The following is a 16,780-nucleotide window of genomic DNA, read 5'->3' as shown; positions in this document are numbered from 1 at the left end:
TAAATAAGCTTTGATTTAAACCAGATTTAGGCTTAATCCTTGTTGGTGCAACCCACCCAGTGTCTTTCTTACACACATAATCATAAACCCTTTTGACACACACACACGCGTGTCTTTTATCGTCAGTTTAATGTTAAGTGAGTGTCTTAAGACACAGTGGCTGCGTCCCAAACAGCATACTTTCATACCATTTAGTAGGCAAAAAGCACTACTTCTCGTACTCTTTGCCTACTATATAGTATGGAAGTAGGCGGTTTGGGACGCAGCGAGTGTCTTTCTTACACACATTATATCATAAACCCTTTTGACACACACACGCGTGTCTTTTATCGCAAACCCACGAACAAAAACACACACACAAACACACACGTGTCTTTTGTCGTAAACCCACGCACAAAAAAACACACACAAGCGTCTTTTACATAAACCCTTCGACGCGCGTGTAACGAACGCACCAACTTTTATTACATTCGATGCGTGTGCATCATGAATTCGCGTGAATCGCGTCCCTCTGAAGAGAAATCCTGGCCGCAACTGATAACACATAGTACTAAAGTGTTTTAGTTTTACTCACACAAACACGCGTGTCTTTTATCATAAACCCTTTCAAAGCGTGTGCAGCATGAATTCGCGTCCCTCGGAAGAGAAAACACCAGCCGCCACAGTGACACATAAGACTTTACTCACATAAGCTGCGCCATTCTGTCCGGATCCAATATTGATAGAGGAGCATTGCTTTTTAATCGCAGTCTCTCTTCAAATCCAGCGTTCTTCTGAACATCCAAACATGTAGCAACTGTTATGATTCCCTCGTTTAATAGAAATGATGTCTCGACGAAAAACAATGGCCCGAATATGGTACGGTTGATGTTTAGCCATCCTTGCTGTAACTTGTTATGAAAACTAACTCAACTACACGTAATATGTGGGCCCGGTGTCAAGTTGAAGAGCTCATGAATAGTAATGACCTCGATCAGTTCCACGTCACACTGATAAGCTTTTTTAACTGACCTGATTTCTCCGCTTATTTCTTTTCAGTGGCTAGAGCTGACAGAGGAGGTGGAAGTTAATTTTCACATTCACGATACAACACAAACACATATGGACCTAACACATATCAAAAAATACAAGTAAAAACGGTTTTATGTGGAAGGGCCTCTTTAATGACCAGGGGGCTAATAATTTTGGATGTTTCTTTTTTGCCCTTTCTTGTTTCAACTTACTATTTAGATGAAATATCCTAATCAAACTTGGTGGATATTTTTTCTTTGTTATTTTGGAAACAAATCCACAAAAAAATGAAGTACTCCCACACTGCAGCTGTAGCGTTTGGTTTATGGTTTTTGAAATTTCAGTGCATCCCTTATCGTTCTTTTGTGAGAATAAAATAACATTCGAAGGATTTAAGTTTTAAAAAGCTTGAGGAACTGCATTTAATAATAATTGCTATGTGCTCAGAATCTGTGAAGACCACACTTTTTAGAGTGTATTGTACCCCTATGTTTACTGCCCATTTGTGGCGACATTACATGAAAAGAAGCATGCGGAGGCTAAATGTTGCATATAATGACGGAATGCGTTTACTGATGAAGGTTCCACGATGGAACAGTGCAAGTCAAATGTTTGTCAGTGCTGGTGTGCCAACCTGTGCTGCTGTAATACGAAATCTTATGCATAAATGTATATGTAGATTATTGGATTCGTCTAGCAGTATCATTTTATTATTGACGAACCTGGCACAGAGTTCAGTCAGGTTTTTTTCAAGGATGTGGAATCATTGGCGTTTTAGTTTATATGTACATGAGTAAGTGTAACTGTATGTGTCTATGTGTGTATATTTGTTGTTGTTGTTTTATGGACCAAGAGAGAGTGTCCTTAATAAAAGATTATTACTGTTCTCTGAATGTCATGGTAAATTAAGGGTATGTGAATGTTTTAATTCTCCATCTCCCAGGTTATGGCAATGGTGTCTGTAAGAGGTCTCTTCTTCATCGTTACTCTTTTCCTGGGCAGCTTTTTTGGCAGCGTGTTTATGTTGGGTCCAGTTTTGCCTGTGATGCTGTTGTCACCTGCGTGGTACCGCTGGATTACTGACCGCATTGTTGCCACCTGGCTCACTCTTCCAGTGGTACGTATCTTATCATCTTCATTGTCTTCATCCACAGCAGCACTGATAAACTCATGGTCCTCAAACTTTATTATATAGAATTTAGTTTTCCTCTCCCTTGATGCGTGTCTGGGTTTAATGACAGGCATTGTTGGAGCTGGTGTTTGGGGTGAAGGTGGTGATAACAGGTGACGGTTTTGTGCCTGGTGAGCGAAGCGTAATAATAATGAACCATCGCACCAGATTGGATTGGATGTTCCTGTGGTGTTGTCTGTTGAGGTTCAGCTACTTGCGTCTGGAGAAGATCTGCCTTAAAGTGGCGATAAAGGTTGTGCCTGGATTCGGTGAGCCGAAACTTCATCTTTGGGTGAAAGAATGAATGGAGTCAATGGAGTTGTGTTTTGAATTATCCTCAGAGCTTGTTGTGTGTTTGCGTGTGTTTGTCTGTCTCTCTCTCTCTATGCGTTTGTGTAGGTTGGGCAATGCAAGTCGCCTCCTTCATCTTTATCCAGCGTCGCTGGGAAGATGACCGCAGTCACATGACCAACATGCTGCAGTATTTCTGCCACATCAAAGAACCGGTACAGCTTCTGCTGTTCCCAGAGGGAACCGACCTCACTGGTAAGATCATTGCCTGTGATGTACAGCTCGAGAGGTCTCTCAAGTGGTTAGGAGTTACCATTAGGCCATTTGCGTGTTTGCAAACAGAGATTACTTTTTTTCTGTGAGCGGAGCACAACTGGTGGCAGAAAGTGACAGCTCTACAGTAGTGGTGTGAAGTGACCAGGGGCCTCATTTATAAAGCGTATAGATCACAACCTTTGTTTGGGAGCTGCCGTACGAACGTTTCCAGCCCTGTTTTGTGTGTATGCCAATTCCCACGCAAAGGTTGTGATCTATAAAAAATATTTTTGGCTTTCGTGCTTATGTAGACTTTTAGTAAGGATCTTACGCCCAGTTTTTTAAATAAGACCCCAGGTGTTTAAGGCCCTATAATGACTGCTGGAATGTTAAAAAAATTATTTGCTAAACAATGTAAAATAAATATAGTAAAAAGAACATTCTGAATGTAACTTGTGCAAAGGTAAAACAATTTTGCAAAATAATTAAGAAAATGTAAAAGAAATTAGCCTTCTGTATTTACAGCTGTATATATTACTAGCCTTGTATGAATTGATAAGAATTATTTAGTGGTGTGCTTCAGATTTATCCCTTAATAAAATATGAACACATACATACAGTCAACTAAAGTATTTATTATCTGAAAATACATTTGACAGTAATATTATTGATTTTTCTTAAGTGATAAATAACTGCAAAGGCAGCCACAAATCGAACACTATATTTTAGTTTTAAAAAATAAATAAACAAATATTATAAAGGAATAATATAAAAAAATAATAATTTTTTACTTTAACTGTCCTATCCATTGAACTTGTAAGTCTATGTGTACTGTACTGTTTTACTCCTAGCGTAGTCAATGTTTTAGCAACCACTTACACTAATGTTGCGTTGACCAAAATGTATATCATCTGTAGATTTACCAGTACAAATCTTTCTGACCTGTGAATCACTCATGAATCTTATAATAGTTCAATGATTTATGATCAGTTCCTCCAAATGTTTAAAGATGATGCAAAAGTAAGACCCTGCAAACTAATGAATAAACTTGTCTGATATTGATACCAGTTGGCTAAAAAAATATGGGAAATAAAACAAAAAAGCAAGTTGTTTTAAAAAAAAAAAAAACCTAAAACCTAATGTTGTTTTACTGTAATCTTACTGATTTGTGACATGCATAGTCATTTAGAACACACAGCACAGTTTACAGATCTCCTCTTGCAAATAGCGCATGCAGTGCGCTTTGGTGTCACCAGTGCTCATTATGCATGAATGTTAATGTGATGCTATGATGATGATGATAATAATATTAATAGTATAATAGTAATTTAAAACATTAATGGGCAAATAGGCCAACTATTGACATGAAGGCTGTTTCTATCTGCGATACATCAATAGATGATGCTCTAACCCCATTCTTTCAGCTCATTTCAATTACTTTTGTCTTTCATCTTTCTACGCAGATTACACTCGTGCCAAGAGTGATGAGTTTGCTGAAAGAAACGGTCTTCCAAACTATAAGTTTGTCCTTCACCCACGTACCACCGGCTTCACCTTCATCGTAGACACACTGCGCAAAGGTCAGAGGTCATTCATTATTTCATTATTATATTCTCAATTCATCATTGTCCACAGAGTTCTGCCATGCTTGAGCAACAGTGAATTAAAATTAAAACAACATTCGATATGAACATTTCAATATACTGTATGTTATACTGTAGTATAACATACAATATATTAAATACAGGGTTCCCGCGGGGTCTTAAAAAGTCTAAAAAAAAAAAAAAATTCACAATGTTAAATTTAAGGCCTTAAAAACGCCCAGATTTTTATCATAGGTCTTAAATTTAATTAACCCAAGTCTTAAATTTCTTACCTCCGTTCATTCCCGAAAAGCGTTGTCCGCATAAAAAATAAATAGTAATGTAAAACTCTGAAGAACTAATCAGTGGCGGAGGCAGAAAGATGAGTGGGTCTCTAAAAAAGAAACCGGCGTCCGCACTTTGTAATCCACGCAAATCGTGCCATTAGCTATATTACAGGTATTGTTTTCTGACTGTATACTGTGGGCTGGGCAAGAAACAAACCTTTAACTTAGTTTTGTGTAAGCAAAAATCTTTTTCAATTCAATTCAATTCAATTTTATTTATTGTTAGAATCTAATTCTAAGCAGGTCTAGGAGTATGAGATTTTCTTTCAAGTTCGGTACCTAGGTTGTTAGGTGAGGATCTGAGGTGAGCAGCAGAGAAATCTGATATCAGAGGACCATGAAAGACACTGACACCGAGATGCAGTTTCAATCATAGACCAATTTTTATTAGACATCCTTCACATTATATAGGATGCAAAAAGGAAACGTTAGTCACCTGAATACAGTCTGGCACAATCTTGTGATCAAAACATTGACGAATCCGTCTAGCCCATAATCGTATGATTAATTAAGACAGCTTTGTGTTCAACCTACATAAGGGGAAGTGATACTCAAAACAGGGAAGTAGGGTCTGACACATACTCCCAAAATATCCAACCTGCAGTTAACCAAAGGATATTTTCCAAACATAGCAAATGTAAGATCATTAATCACTGGGGAAAACTTTAACTGAACAGGCCAGAAAATAAACAGTGTGTTATACAATGGAAAAACCCAGACACATAGCATTTCTATAATATGCATTGTATATATTTAAAACCTTAAAGACAGGATGAGCTTGTCATCAAAATATATGATTAGAGAAAATGCCACTATGAAAAGGATTATCAAAACCATGGGAACATATAATGTGAATTAAACAGGATATATAGATATATATTTGGTTTGCTTAAAAGTTAACTAGTGGGTGTGGGGAAGGTACATCTTTTAGATTCTTACATTTATATAGCGCTTTTCACAAAAGTCAATTGTTTCAAAGCAGCTTTACATAAATAGAAGCAGTGAAAAGCACAGAAAAACGACAGATAGCACAACAAAATACATGATAGCATGAGCAGTTAAATTTGCTGTGGCTATGAATCAATATTATAAGTGCACGTATTACTAAAGCAACGTCTAGAAGAGCCCTTACGAAAATTAACCATGATTTTATTGTGGTAAAAGTGTAGTAACCATGGTTTTTTGGTGTATTGATTACTATCAGCAAAACCATGGTTTTATAACACTAACTATGGTGTAACTATGGTTTTTGAAAACCATGATTGTCAAAACCATGGTTATTTTGTAGTTACTATGGTTTTACTACAGTAACCATGGTTTTTTGGTTTTAACTGTAGTAAAACCATAGTTAATTTTTTTTAAGGGAGGAAGCTAGGTAAAGCCTTTTCTGGGTTAATTTAACCAACTAGCCCGTGCATGGCTTATCTGAGTATTAGCCAGGTTCTAAAACATAGCGGAAAAAAAATAAACTTTATTGAAAATCAACTTAAACAGTCGGGCCGTCGAGTCACGAGCCACCAACAGCGAGTCAACTTTAGTGTTACACAGTTTTCACTTTGGAGGATTTTGTTTACCTCACTGCTTAAAGTGCTTTTACTCCTTTGACTTTAATTTTGCTCTCTGCTGCAATGCGCTCGAACCTAACGCGCTTCCCCTTCAGCTCTCAACAAACAGCAGCGATTGGCGGACGGAAAGCAAGAAAGTACCGTAATAACTTATATATTGCCAAAAAGCGCAATTGTCTTCTTTTAGGAACAATTCAAACTTTTTCATAGCGCAAATGCTTCAGGAGTTACGGTTAAATGAATAGCGGTAGAATCGGAGCCTTTCTTAATCTGAAGGCTGTATCTTCCAGAGGCTGCTGCAAACATTATCAAGCCTAGTTTATTTGTTAAGTTAACTGAGCATTACATTCAGAAGTCATAATAAGCATATTACAACAATTTACGATTAACTAAAAAGAATAATCAATATTTTAAAGTTAATTTTAATGTAAATATTTTATAATATTTTATTTTAGGCTATAGCCTTCGGATTAAGAAATGGTCTTCGTGGATAACGTTAGCAACACATAATAAACCACGAACAGCCTTTTAATGGTCAATTTCGTTTTCTTAATGCAGATAAACATTATGGGGTGGTTTCCACGACAGCGATTAGCTTAAGCCAGGACTAGGCCTTAGTTTAAGTGATCTCTTATTATTGGATTTTATTTGTCAAAAAACATTGTTGATAGAATTTTATAAAAAATACTACTTGCACATATTAGTGTGATATATACATATTGTAAATCAATGCATTTCTTGACAATTAATTAAGAAAAATCACAGCTCTTTGCCTCTAACTCAATGTATTTCAATGGCTCACTATGAGCTTCCTGGAACTAACTGAAGTCTCCGTGACGGCCGAGCTTTTTGGACTTCCATTGTCAGTCTCTTCCTAAAGGGCTATGGATAGAATTTGTCGTCGCAAACACTCGTGGTCTAATAGGGTTAAGCATAATGTATTTCCGTGTATTTTGAGTATTTGTTTTAATAGTGTGTTTATTTTATATTTTTCGATAACTGAATCCATAAAAATAGAACGTTTTGCGAATTTCTGAGATCATTCGAATGCTTCTAGTAATGTGTCGTGTTGGTCTTAAATTTTACTCATAATGGTCTTAAAAGGTCTTAAAAAGGTCTTAAATTTAACTTGCTGAAACCTGCAAGAACCCTGATATTATACTACAGTACTGTACATAGAATACACTATATACATTAACAGGATATACTTTATGAAATAAATACATTTTGGTAGTGATCACTCACAAATGTGGTGATCAAACACTTATATTCATGTGACAAAGATATGTAATATAGGCAGGTGTGTTTAACAATTTAACAATAAACTTAATTATACCAATTGATTTTGATATCAGTGCACTAAACAATAAACTTTACTTATTATTAGTAACTTTATAACACAAACAGAACAAAATCGATATAACTTAAATCATTGGGAGTTTTGACGAGAATAACATTATATTGGTCTTACCATTAAGAAGACAATGCTTGACTGACAACATACTGATCTAATGTGTAATGTCCAGCACAAGGTTTTTATGATGCAAACCCACAGTGTTCTGCACGAATTTATTAATAATAAGCATTTTCAGCAACAACACGAGCAGCGTAATTTCTCCCGCTTGTTTTTTAACAACTCGCAAGTGGACAAAAGAGACAGTGTTTTTAATCCAAGTGTAAACGGGAATGTGTCTCTCTGGTCCACATATAATCTAATCGACCAAACGCATTTTAATAACGGGTATAAAACTGTTGTGAAGGCACTGACTGCCTCCTGAACAAGAGACCACTGAATGAAGTGACGGGCGATTGGCTAGTGAGGGACCTGGGTCACCACCAGTAGCAAATAATAGAGCGCGCCCTGCTGGACAAACAAGTACTTACATCATTTAAAAGCATCCTTTTTAGTTTGTGGAAAAACATTCATAACCGGTGCATATATGTGGCTTATACGCCGAAACGGATATATCTGCGACATGCTCATATCTGCAGATAAAATCGTCAACACGATAAATCGGTCAGGCTCTACTTTAATCTCTTAACTCAGCTTTTACGTGGTATGACACAGACAGACAACTTATGGTTCACTTGTGATGCAGCGTTAAATCTAAGCTTGTTTTTTAAATTGGAAATTCTTAAAAACATGATTTTCTTAGAACGAATTTCATCTAACCTTTGACATGGCCTACTCCTTATTAAAGATATCAAAATGATTTTCATCAAATGTTCTCTCCTTCATATAGAATGATTTTATGTAAAAAGAAGAAAAAAAAAACGTAAATGACCAAAAAATTACTTTAGCTGGGTTTTCACAGATGTGATTTGTTCAGTGAGTATGATTAGGGCTGAAGAAGTCTACTGGACAGTAGAACATCTGCCACCTAATAGGATATTGGTACTATACATTTAACTGTCAAGAGGCATTTATTTGTCATTTGCATAGTTAACACTGGGGAAAACTGGGCATTGAAAGGCTTGTGACGAGGCTCAGACATACAGTGACAATAATATTGTGATTACTGCGGTAGAACGGTGTCTAAAATGTCTTAGTAGAGTGACGTAGAGCGACATGGAGGAAAATTAAAGTGGCAGTGTAGATGCAATAAATAAATGCAATAAATAAACAGATAAACTTAAGAGCAGCACACATTAAACTGTATGTATGTATGTATGTATGTATGTATGTATGTATGTTATTTATTTGCGTTTTTTATAACAAATCTTTAAAAACAAATTATGGATTAAAAAAAAAAACATGTTCAATATTGATTTCAATAATTTTAATGTTATTATAACATAAAGATGCTATGTGGAAGTTTTTAACAGAAAATTGTGTTTTTTATCTTGTCACTTTCCTGGTATAGAAAACACATTTATACTGAAATTAGTCAAAATGTATTTATTACGTGTATGTATATATGAATATGTGTGTGTTTGTGTGTGTGTATGTCTGTGTATGTCGAAATGTTACTTCTGCATTTTACCGTAATCCTAGTAGGTAGTGAACACAAGAACATACAGACCCAGAGCAGTGGGCAGCTATCATTGTAGAGCATGAGGACTAATTGTGATATACCTAAAAATTCACTGTCAGCCTCTTAAAATCATATGCATGTTTGAACATGGCCTGTGTTTTATTAATGTTGATTTTGTTTATGCGATTATTTATATACAGTCATTTTTCTTTTCTCAGGTGGTAACTTGGATGCTGTCCATGACATTACTGTTGCATATCCTCAAAACATCCCACAGACGGAGCGCCACCTGGTCCTGGGCCTTTTCCCACGCGAGATTCACTTTCATGTGCAACGCTACCCACTGTCGTCTCTGCGCCGATCAGCTGCGCAGCTGCAGTCCTGGTGTCAGGAACGCTGGGCTGAAAAAGAACAGCGTCTGCAAGAGTTTTATCAGGCTTCTCCGCGCGCATTTGACTCCCCTGAAGCTCGTGTGCCTCCATGTAAGAGCGAGCTGAGAGTATCACTTATTAAAGCTGCTTCACGTCTGTACTGGAGCTTCTTCATCGCTCTGTCTTTTGTGGGGCTGTGGCTCTGGGCTCCCGCACGAGTCTACTTCCTGCTAATGGTGATCTTCTTTCTGGGTCAGCAACGGCTAATGGGCGGAGTTGAGATGATGGAATTGGCGTGTCATCGATATTGGATTGGTGACGGTTCAACGGACGAACAAAGCAATGGAACAGAGTTAAAAAATGAATGAGAAGAGATGCTGGACCACGATTTGCAGTGCGTTTGCTTGTTTAAAGTTAACAGTGGCGCCTCCTGCTGGCTAAGAGCCGCACCAGAGACACAGAGACTCTGAAAAATAGGAAATAAGGGGTTTACAAAATGTCATTTTCTTATATGATCAAAAAACTCATACGCAATTGGTTCCCAATTACCAGTTAAGGGTGTACATGTGTCTGTGTTTGTGGCTTTGAGTATGTTGTTTATGACAAATTTGTATAACAACACGAGTAGTAAATGGGCATTACAACATAAACATGGACACTTCAAAAACCCAATCATTTAAAATGTGAGCACGTTTTTATTTTTATCAAAAACGCTAAAGATAAGAGTGATGTTTAGGGGTGGGGATAGAAAAATTAGCTCAGTATGAAAACCATTACAGCTAAACTGCATTTGCCAATCTTTGTTTGTGTGTGTGTATCTCTAAGGATTGTTTTAATATTGTTATTTTACACTCTTTTCTATTTGTTTCTTTTGTCTGAGTTTCATATTTATGTATATTTGTTTAGATTGCTTTTAAACATTTTTTTCTTTTGTTTTGTTCTTTTAATTTTATTTATCTTACTAGTATGCTACAGAAGCATAGTTCATTACCACTGTTTGTAAAACAGCAGCAATACATTGTTTCGGCTTTTTGTTTGTGTCAGACATCAAAAAACGCTGCTTTTTGAATGCATGATTGCTGCGGCCGTTGCATATGCTGCAGTTTCAATGGGCCGGCCGTTCGCTCGCGTTAATCTGTCTGTGATGTCACACGGTCTTTTGGTGATGTTAAATTAGCCGCTTCTTCAGTCAAGAGCGAGTTGCTGTGAAAATGCTACATGATTTCTTTGTGTTACTCTTTATGAATATTTACTACATTAGAATCTTACACATCAGGACAATGTTGAGTTACCAATATACTACGTTTCTGAATAATGACTCAATTGAATGGTTCAGATTCTTATCCTGCTATCATTTATATCCCTTGTTTTTTCTTCTGTTAATTTTTGTTTTTATTTACATTACCCTTCTCCCTGTCTGTCTCACCTTTGGCCTATGATGTGACATTGCTTGTCAAATGCACATATTTACAAACTACCAGAACACTAATATTTACATTGGCTGCATGTTAATAATTCATGTGTCATAGTAGTAAAACATGTTTAAATAGCCAATGTAAATGACTAGTACGTAAATGACTTGTGTTGATTAGTATTTGCACTGGTTTTAGAGTTAATCTGGTACATAAATTACTTTGACCTGTTCACTGTGATGGAAAACGTCTGCATGAATAAATGTCAAAATGGGTCCTGCAGTTATTCTCCAGCTCTTACCAGACCCACCTGGGCAGGCTATTCAAGGTCTAAAGTGTCACTTAAAAGACACAGGCAGGTGAGGTTTAAGCCGGGTTAGGGTTAAACTCTGCAGGACTGCAGCTCTCCAGGACCGCCGTTCGCCACCACTGGTCTAAATGTAAGAGGAGCTTTGTCTGTTTCACGTGTACAGCAATCACTCAGGTATATTAAGTCACTGAAATTGCACTATTGAGCAGAAATAAATCAATCATTGAGTAAATCATAGCCTGTAACCATTTATGCCCGTAATAATAGCAAGTAAAACAAAAAATAAAAGATATCTTCAAAAACAGCTAAAGCCAAACTCTAAAAGTGGAAATGTGTTGAAAACAAACAGTAGCATATAACCAAATGGAATGCATATAGCCCACATATGTTTATATAATATGCTGATCATATAAAATCCTTAGTCAATAAAATATAGGACCATATGTTAATTGATAATGTTTATATTAATTCTTGTGTGTCGTCAGGAAATGATGTTATGATTTAAAAGAATAATGCAACTAATTGAATTATTTAAAATTGACTCTCTTGTCTTCATTTAGTGCATATGTAGCATAGTAATGTAATGTGTTAATGACTATTTCTCCAATAGTTGTTTCTTTTCATTTGTTATGCATTGTAATTTTATTGATTTTTCTATAAAATGCAATGCTACATCCATTGCTTGTACACAGTAAAATAATATATGCAAATTTTAAAGCAAGTGTATAATGAATTTGACCTTTTAATATCATAGTCTTAACCCTTAAAGGTATACCTCTGGTCTATAGTAACTGGGGCACTGGAAATGGAGAGTTGGTAAATCATACAATCATGGCTGAAAGAAATTTTGGCAATTATCTGGAAGAAAGTTGATTTAACTCTACTGAAGTTTAATATATATTCCCAATAGGAATCAACACTGACAGAAAAAAGTAGAAAAAAGTGTGGGCTCTCATTAGGGTTACAAATGGGCGGAAAGTTTCCATGGGAACTTTATCTGGGGAACTTTGGAAATATTCAAAATTGGAAACTTAACAGGAATTTGTGGGAATTATTTGGAAATGTATGGAAATTGATATAAACTGTATCATATTGGGCATTCTTAGACCCTACTTTTTTAATTATCTCACGTAAAGTCAATGTTTTCTCAGTCAGTGTATTTGTCTTAACATGTATTTGTCTTTGATATAATGTTGCACACTAGTTTACACACAGGCAGCACAAGGATGTTGTAAACAAATTTGTAGTTTACGTGAATATATGTATATGTTTTGTGCAGGATTCAAGAAATGATCTGTTCATGTTATGGAAGAATGGAAGAATACAAAGTACATGCAGTGTGCTGTGTGCATGTGATTGAGAAATGTGCAGGGTAGACATTCAACCGAAATTGCATTAAATGTCGATATTTAAAACAAAATTATGCTGCAAGACTTTAACTACATTTAAGTTCCCTGTTATATTTTTTTTATTCCCAGTTTATTCCCATTAATTCCTGTTAATTCCCATGTATTCCTATTAATTTCCATGGAAAGTTTCCAGCCTTGAACATTCCCAGAATTTTGCAACCTTATTTCTCATACAATGAGAATTATCAAATGCTAACATTATCTTCTGTAATGTGCAACAAAACACTCCAATAAATAAAGTTCATTTTTAATGATCCTTTTAAAATGTATTCTGCAACAGTGCATTAAATGTAAAACATAAACCAGTGAATATGTCTAGACTCTTCAACAAAAAGCATGATCTTTTGTGTGTGCGTGTGTGCGCGTGTGTTTGTATGAGCTACTGCTTAAAATTTCAGGCTTCTAGGTGCTTTACATTTACATTATATAATAATGAAGTTATTGCATTTTAGTTTACATTGAGCAATGTAATAAAATATGTGTTAGTCTATATCTTAGTAATTAGCCATTGTTGTGGAAATTTGAGAAAATATAAAAAAATATTGTTTTAGGTTAAAATTCAATATATTTATTTATTTAGATTTTTGATTTGGTGAGGAACCTGATATGGTTCCCTTTTACATACATTCCTAACATACATACAAAATTTACTTTACCTACACACAATGCCGGACAACATAGCAATGCCCCATAGTGGCAAACTTCACTAACAGCATTCAAGTAATAGACATGCATAACATTTTGAAATGAATATAAGCCCATATTTTACTCATCCTCAAGCCATCCTAAGTGTATATGACTTTCTTTCATCTATCAAAACTAATCCATACAGTTATTAAATGTCTTCAGAGGTGAACTGATGGGTTGTTGCAACTTTAGGTCAGAGGTCAACCTTTTACCTGTCCTGACCTCTGTTGTGAATTTTCATACATCAGTTATTTATGAAATTGAAAATAAGTGTTTCCTTACTATTCTTTCACATTGAAAGAGTTTAATATCCTTTTGGATTATTCTGATGAATGGATGTGTTTTTTGGAGATTTAAAATGGGGCACTACCCAATATCATTGTAAATTAAAGTTGCCAGGATATTTTTAATATGACTTTGACTGTGGCTGAAAGAAGAAAGTCAAATACATTTATGATCATTTGAGTGAAATATTGGTTAATTTTAACATTCGAGTGATCTATTCATTTTAGACAACATTTTTCAACATACTCTTGCAGTAGTCATTTGTAACATACAAGTTCAAGGGATTCATTTTTCAACAGTGCGTAGAAAATGTTCTATATTTTGCCCTACGAATGAAATTTAGTATGTGCATAAGTTCAAAAGAATCTGTATTTATCAAACGTGTGCATGTGGTTCTTACGCACAGCAGTAAGTAATTCTTTTTGATAAATCCTACGTGTTATTAAGCACCATGCTCCTGCATGTTCATGGTCATTTGCATTCCGAAACGCCTCCACTGAACCATATATGCTGAGAACACCCCCCTTCATAAGTCCCGTGGTTGTGCTTTTTTCCTCACTGCAATCATGACAAAGAGAGTAAAAAAGGGGAACTTTACAGTCAAAGAAATAGAGTTACTGGTGGATGGGGTTGAATCCAATTGACACACAATGTTTGGTTCAGTTAGTGCGGGAGGAATGACTAACAAAAGAAAAAAAAGCTGCATGGGAACATGTTACCATTGCGGTTAATTCCGTTTGGTCTGAGGAGAGAACACTTCCAGAAATAAAAAAGAGGTTTGATATTAAATTATTGGGGACAAAGATGTGTGTGTGTGTGTGTGTGTGTATGTACAAATCTTGGAGCTGTGGGACCAGTTATTAAAATAGCATTCTGATTAATGCTAATAGTTGGGTCACGAGTGGATGTGTTAAAACACTGACAATGTAATATCATCTACATTCTCTAAAATGTGAACACATTTAAAGCTCCACTGTGTAAGATCTACTCATCTAGCGGTGAAAGTCTATATGACAAGCAACTGAATATTACTTTCTAGCCCTCCCCATTCGGAACGCGTTTTAACTCGTACGGTGGCCCGGCCGTGTCATGCCAAGGTTAACATGGCTTCCAGTAGCTACAAAGCAAAAGCAATGAGGAAAAAATGAACAATTTGCAATGTCCTTTGCCTGTGATCCATCAAAGCACACAGATTTATGTTTAACATGAAAAAAAGTCTGATTGTCATGATATGTCCGCTTAAAATCACATACAAAAAGCAACCATGACGGGTTTAAATGGACGCGAACTAATATTATGTCAAAGTACAATGCTTATGTTTTAAGTAAACGTTACATGTCCGTGTATATGTAAGAGCTTTCTCTCATATTGGTGAAAAAAGATCGCGCAACTTTCACACGCTTGTAAAATGAAACGAAAGACGCGCATATCAGACGCTTTTATCAGAGTATTATGTCAGACATTATGTCAGAGTACAATGCTTATGTTTTAAGTAAACATGTTACATGTCCGTGTATATGTAAGAGCTTTCTCTCATATTGGTGAAAAAAGATCGCGCAACTTTCACAAGCTTGTAAAATGAAATGAAAGACGCGCAGATCAGACGCTTTTATCAGAGTATTATGTCAGACATTATGTCAGAGTACAATGCTTATGTTTTAAGTGTAACCTACAGGTACCCCATAAAAGGTGGTAAATGACCAGGCACAAGGCAGTGGTGAAGTTTTAACTCAAAAACACTTTTATTCAAACAAATAGAGACATAAGGATGTAACGCAAATCTCCAATGCAGATACCCACAAAGAAATCAAAAAGAAATAAACCAAAATAAAACAAAGCGACCCCCGGATGGCCACAGGTTACCTATTCGTGTGAAGACAATGTGTTAGACAAATGTGCTCGCACTGCAATCCACTCACAGCAAATCACACTGCAGACCTAAAGAAAAAGACATAAGAGTGACCAAACCACCACACCATCATCCACCAGTGAAGGCAACCCCGCAGCCACCGATGGGTCAAAATGAAATCTACAAAAGGAAACAAAAAACCAATATTAGCAACAGTGGGTACTGCAAATGAAGTACATAAACCCTTTAAATGAACTAGAAATCATTCAGTTTGTTCTTTGATTGTGACCTTAGTTCTTATACGGTCAACTTAAAGAAACAACACTTCAAAAAGGAAAATTAAATATCAAATAAACGGTAACCGTGCATCCCTGCAAGGGAAAACACAATCCATTACTAAATAAATAAAACAGAAAAGCCCAGATTTACATTCAACCTTCATATCAATAGTCATAAAACAATTAAAACTTTATAAACCCTTTAAAAATAATAAAATAAACAATACCTCTACCATTCTTTATTTTGTTTTAGTGATACTCAGGCAACCAGCAAGTCCTTAATACTAAAAACAACAGACAAAATATAAATAAAATACAATAAAATACATGTGGTTCATTTTATTCAACCAATAAAATCACTACCTGCCAAACGATACCTCTCATGTTTGACACTAATATCACTAGTGTTTGATATACCACTGCAGACAAACGATCTTTACTCCTGCTGGTCTATTGCCATTACGCAATGTATCGCAGCGCTGTGTTTTCTATTCAATCACCACACAGAAAGCGTACGAGAGACAGAAAAGCATTATTTAAAATAACTCGATGACTGATAATTTCCCATATAATATCAATGCCATACCTTAGCTTTGTCGTAGCTACCTTTCATGGATTAGCGGAAGGACCAAAGGAGAAAGTGAAAGAACGGATCATACCACTTCCTTTTATAGCACTACGGCTGATGGGATTTGTAGTTCCCAAAACACACCCGTTACATAAGTAAACATGTTACATGTCCTTGTATATGTAAGAGCTTTCTCTGATATTGGTGAAATAAGATCGCTCAACTTTCACACGCTTGTAAAATGAAACGAAAGACGCACAGATCAGACGCTTTTATCAATGAAAGGCTAAAAATAGCGCTGTCACAGTGTGTTTGTGCTAGAGGTCAGAACAGATGAAAAACATTGATCTCAGTACCTTAGATTATATAAATGGGCGGAGAGACGGCGTGTGTCTGTTTGAACACATTAAACC

The 16,780-nt window shown here is 36.0% G+C and overlaps 1 protein-coding gene and 1 long non-coding RNA gene across 3 annotated transcripts; one reads left to right on the top strand and one right to left on the bottom strand.

The window, feature by feature from the left end:
* Positions 1-1,957: 1,957 nt before the first annotated feature.
* On the top strand, positions 1,958-11,263 carry LOC135768141 (lysocardiolipin acyltransferase 1-like). Of its 2 annotated transcripts, XM_065277286.1 has the most exons (5): positions 1,958-2,128; positions 2,253-2,451; positions 2,582-2,728; positions 4,192-4,308; positions 9,417-11,263. In XM_065277286.1, exons 1-5 carry the CDS (start codon positions 1,958-1,960, stop codon positions 9,935-9,937), a joined length of 1,155 nt encoding a protein of 384 aa, XP_065133358.1. In that variant the 3' UTR covers positions 9,938-11,263. The 2 variants fall into 2 exon arrangements, with proteins under 2 accessions (XP_065133358.1, XP_065133359.1); XM_065277287.2 differs by lacking the exon at positions 1,958-2,128 and having other exon boundaries at positions 2,311-2,451; positions 2,524-2,728.
* Positions 11,264-15,390: 4,127 nt separating this feature from the next.
* Positions 15,391-16,422, bottom strand: LOC135768113 (uncharacterized). The gene is made up of 4 exons (XR_012335859.1): positions 16,386-16,422; positions 16,163-16,287; positions 16,027-16,083; positions 15,391-15,701 (listed from the first exon to the last, which is right to left on the bottom strand). It is a non-coding gene; the product is annotated as an uncharacterized lncRNA (long non-coding RNA).
* Positions 16,423-16,780: the final 358 nt, after the last annotated feature.

Source organism: Paramisgurnus dabryanus, chromosome 23 (genome assembly GCF_030506205.2).
Source record: "Paramisgurnus dabryanus chromosome 23, PD_genome_1.1, whole genome shotgun sequence".
Taxonomy (NCBI): Eukaryota; Metazoa; Chordata; class Actinopteri; order Cypriniformes; family Cobitidae; genus Paramisgurnus; species Paramisgurnus dabryanus.
Note: the sequence above shows the minus strand (reverse complement) of the source record. Positions and strands in the feature narration are given on the sequence as shown.

Excerpts from the sequence above, each read along its gene's own strand:
- LOC135768141 (XM_065277286.1), top strand. The coding sequence starts at position 1,958 with ATGGCAATGGTGTCTGTAAGAGGTCTCTTCTTCATCGTTACTCTTTTC. Across the intron at positions 2,129-2,252 it reads CCTGGCTCACTCTTCCAGTG|GCATTGTTGGAGCTGGTGTT; the intron begins GTACGTATCTTA and ends GTTTAATGACAG. Across the intron at positions 2,729-4,191 it reads AGAGGGAACCGACCTCACTG|ATTACACTCGTGCCAAGAGT; the intron begins GTAAGATCATTG and ends CTTTCTACGCAG.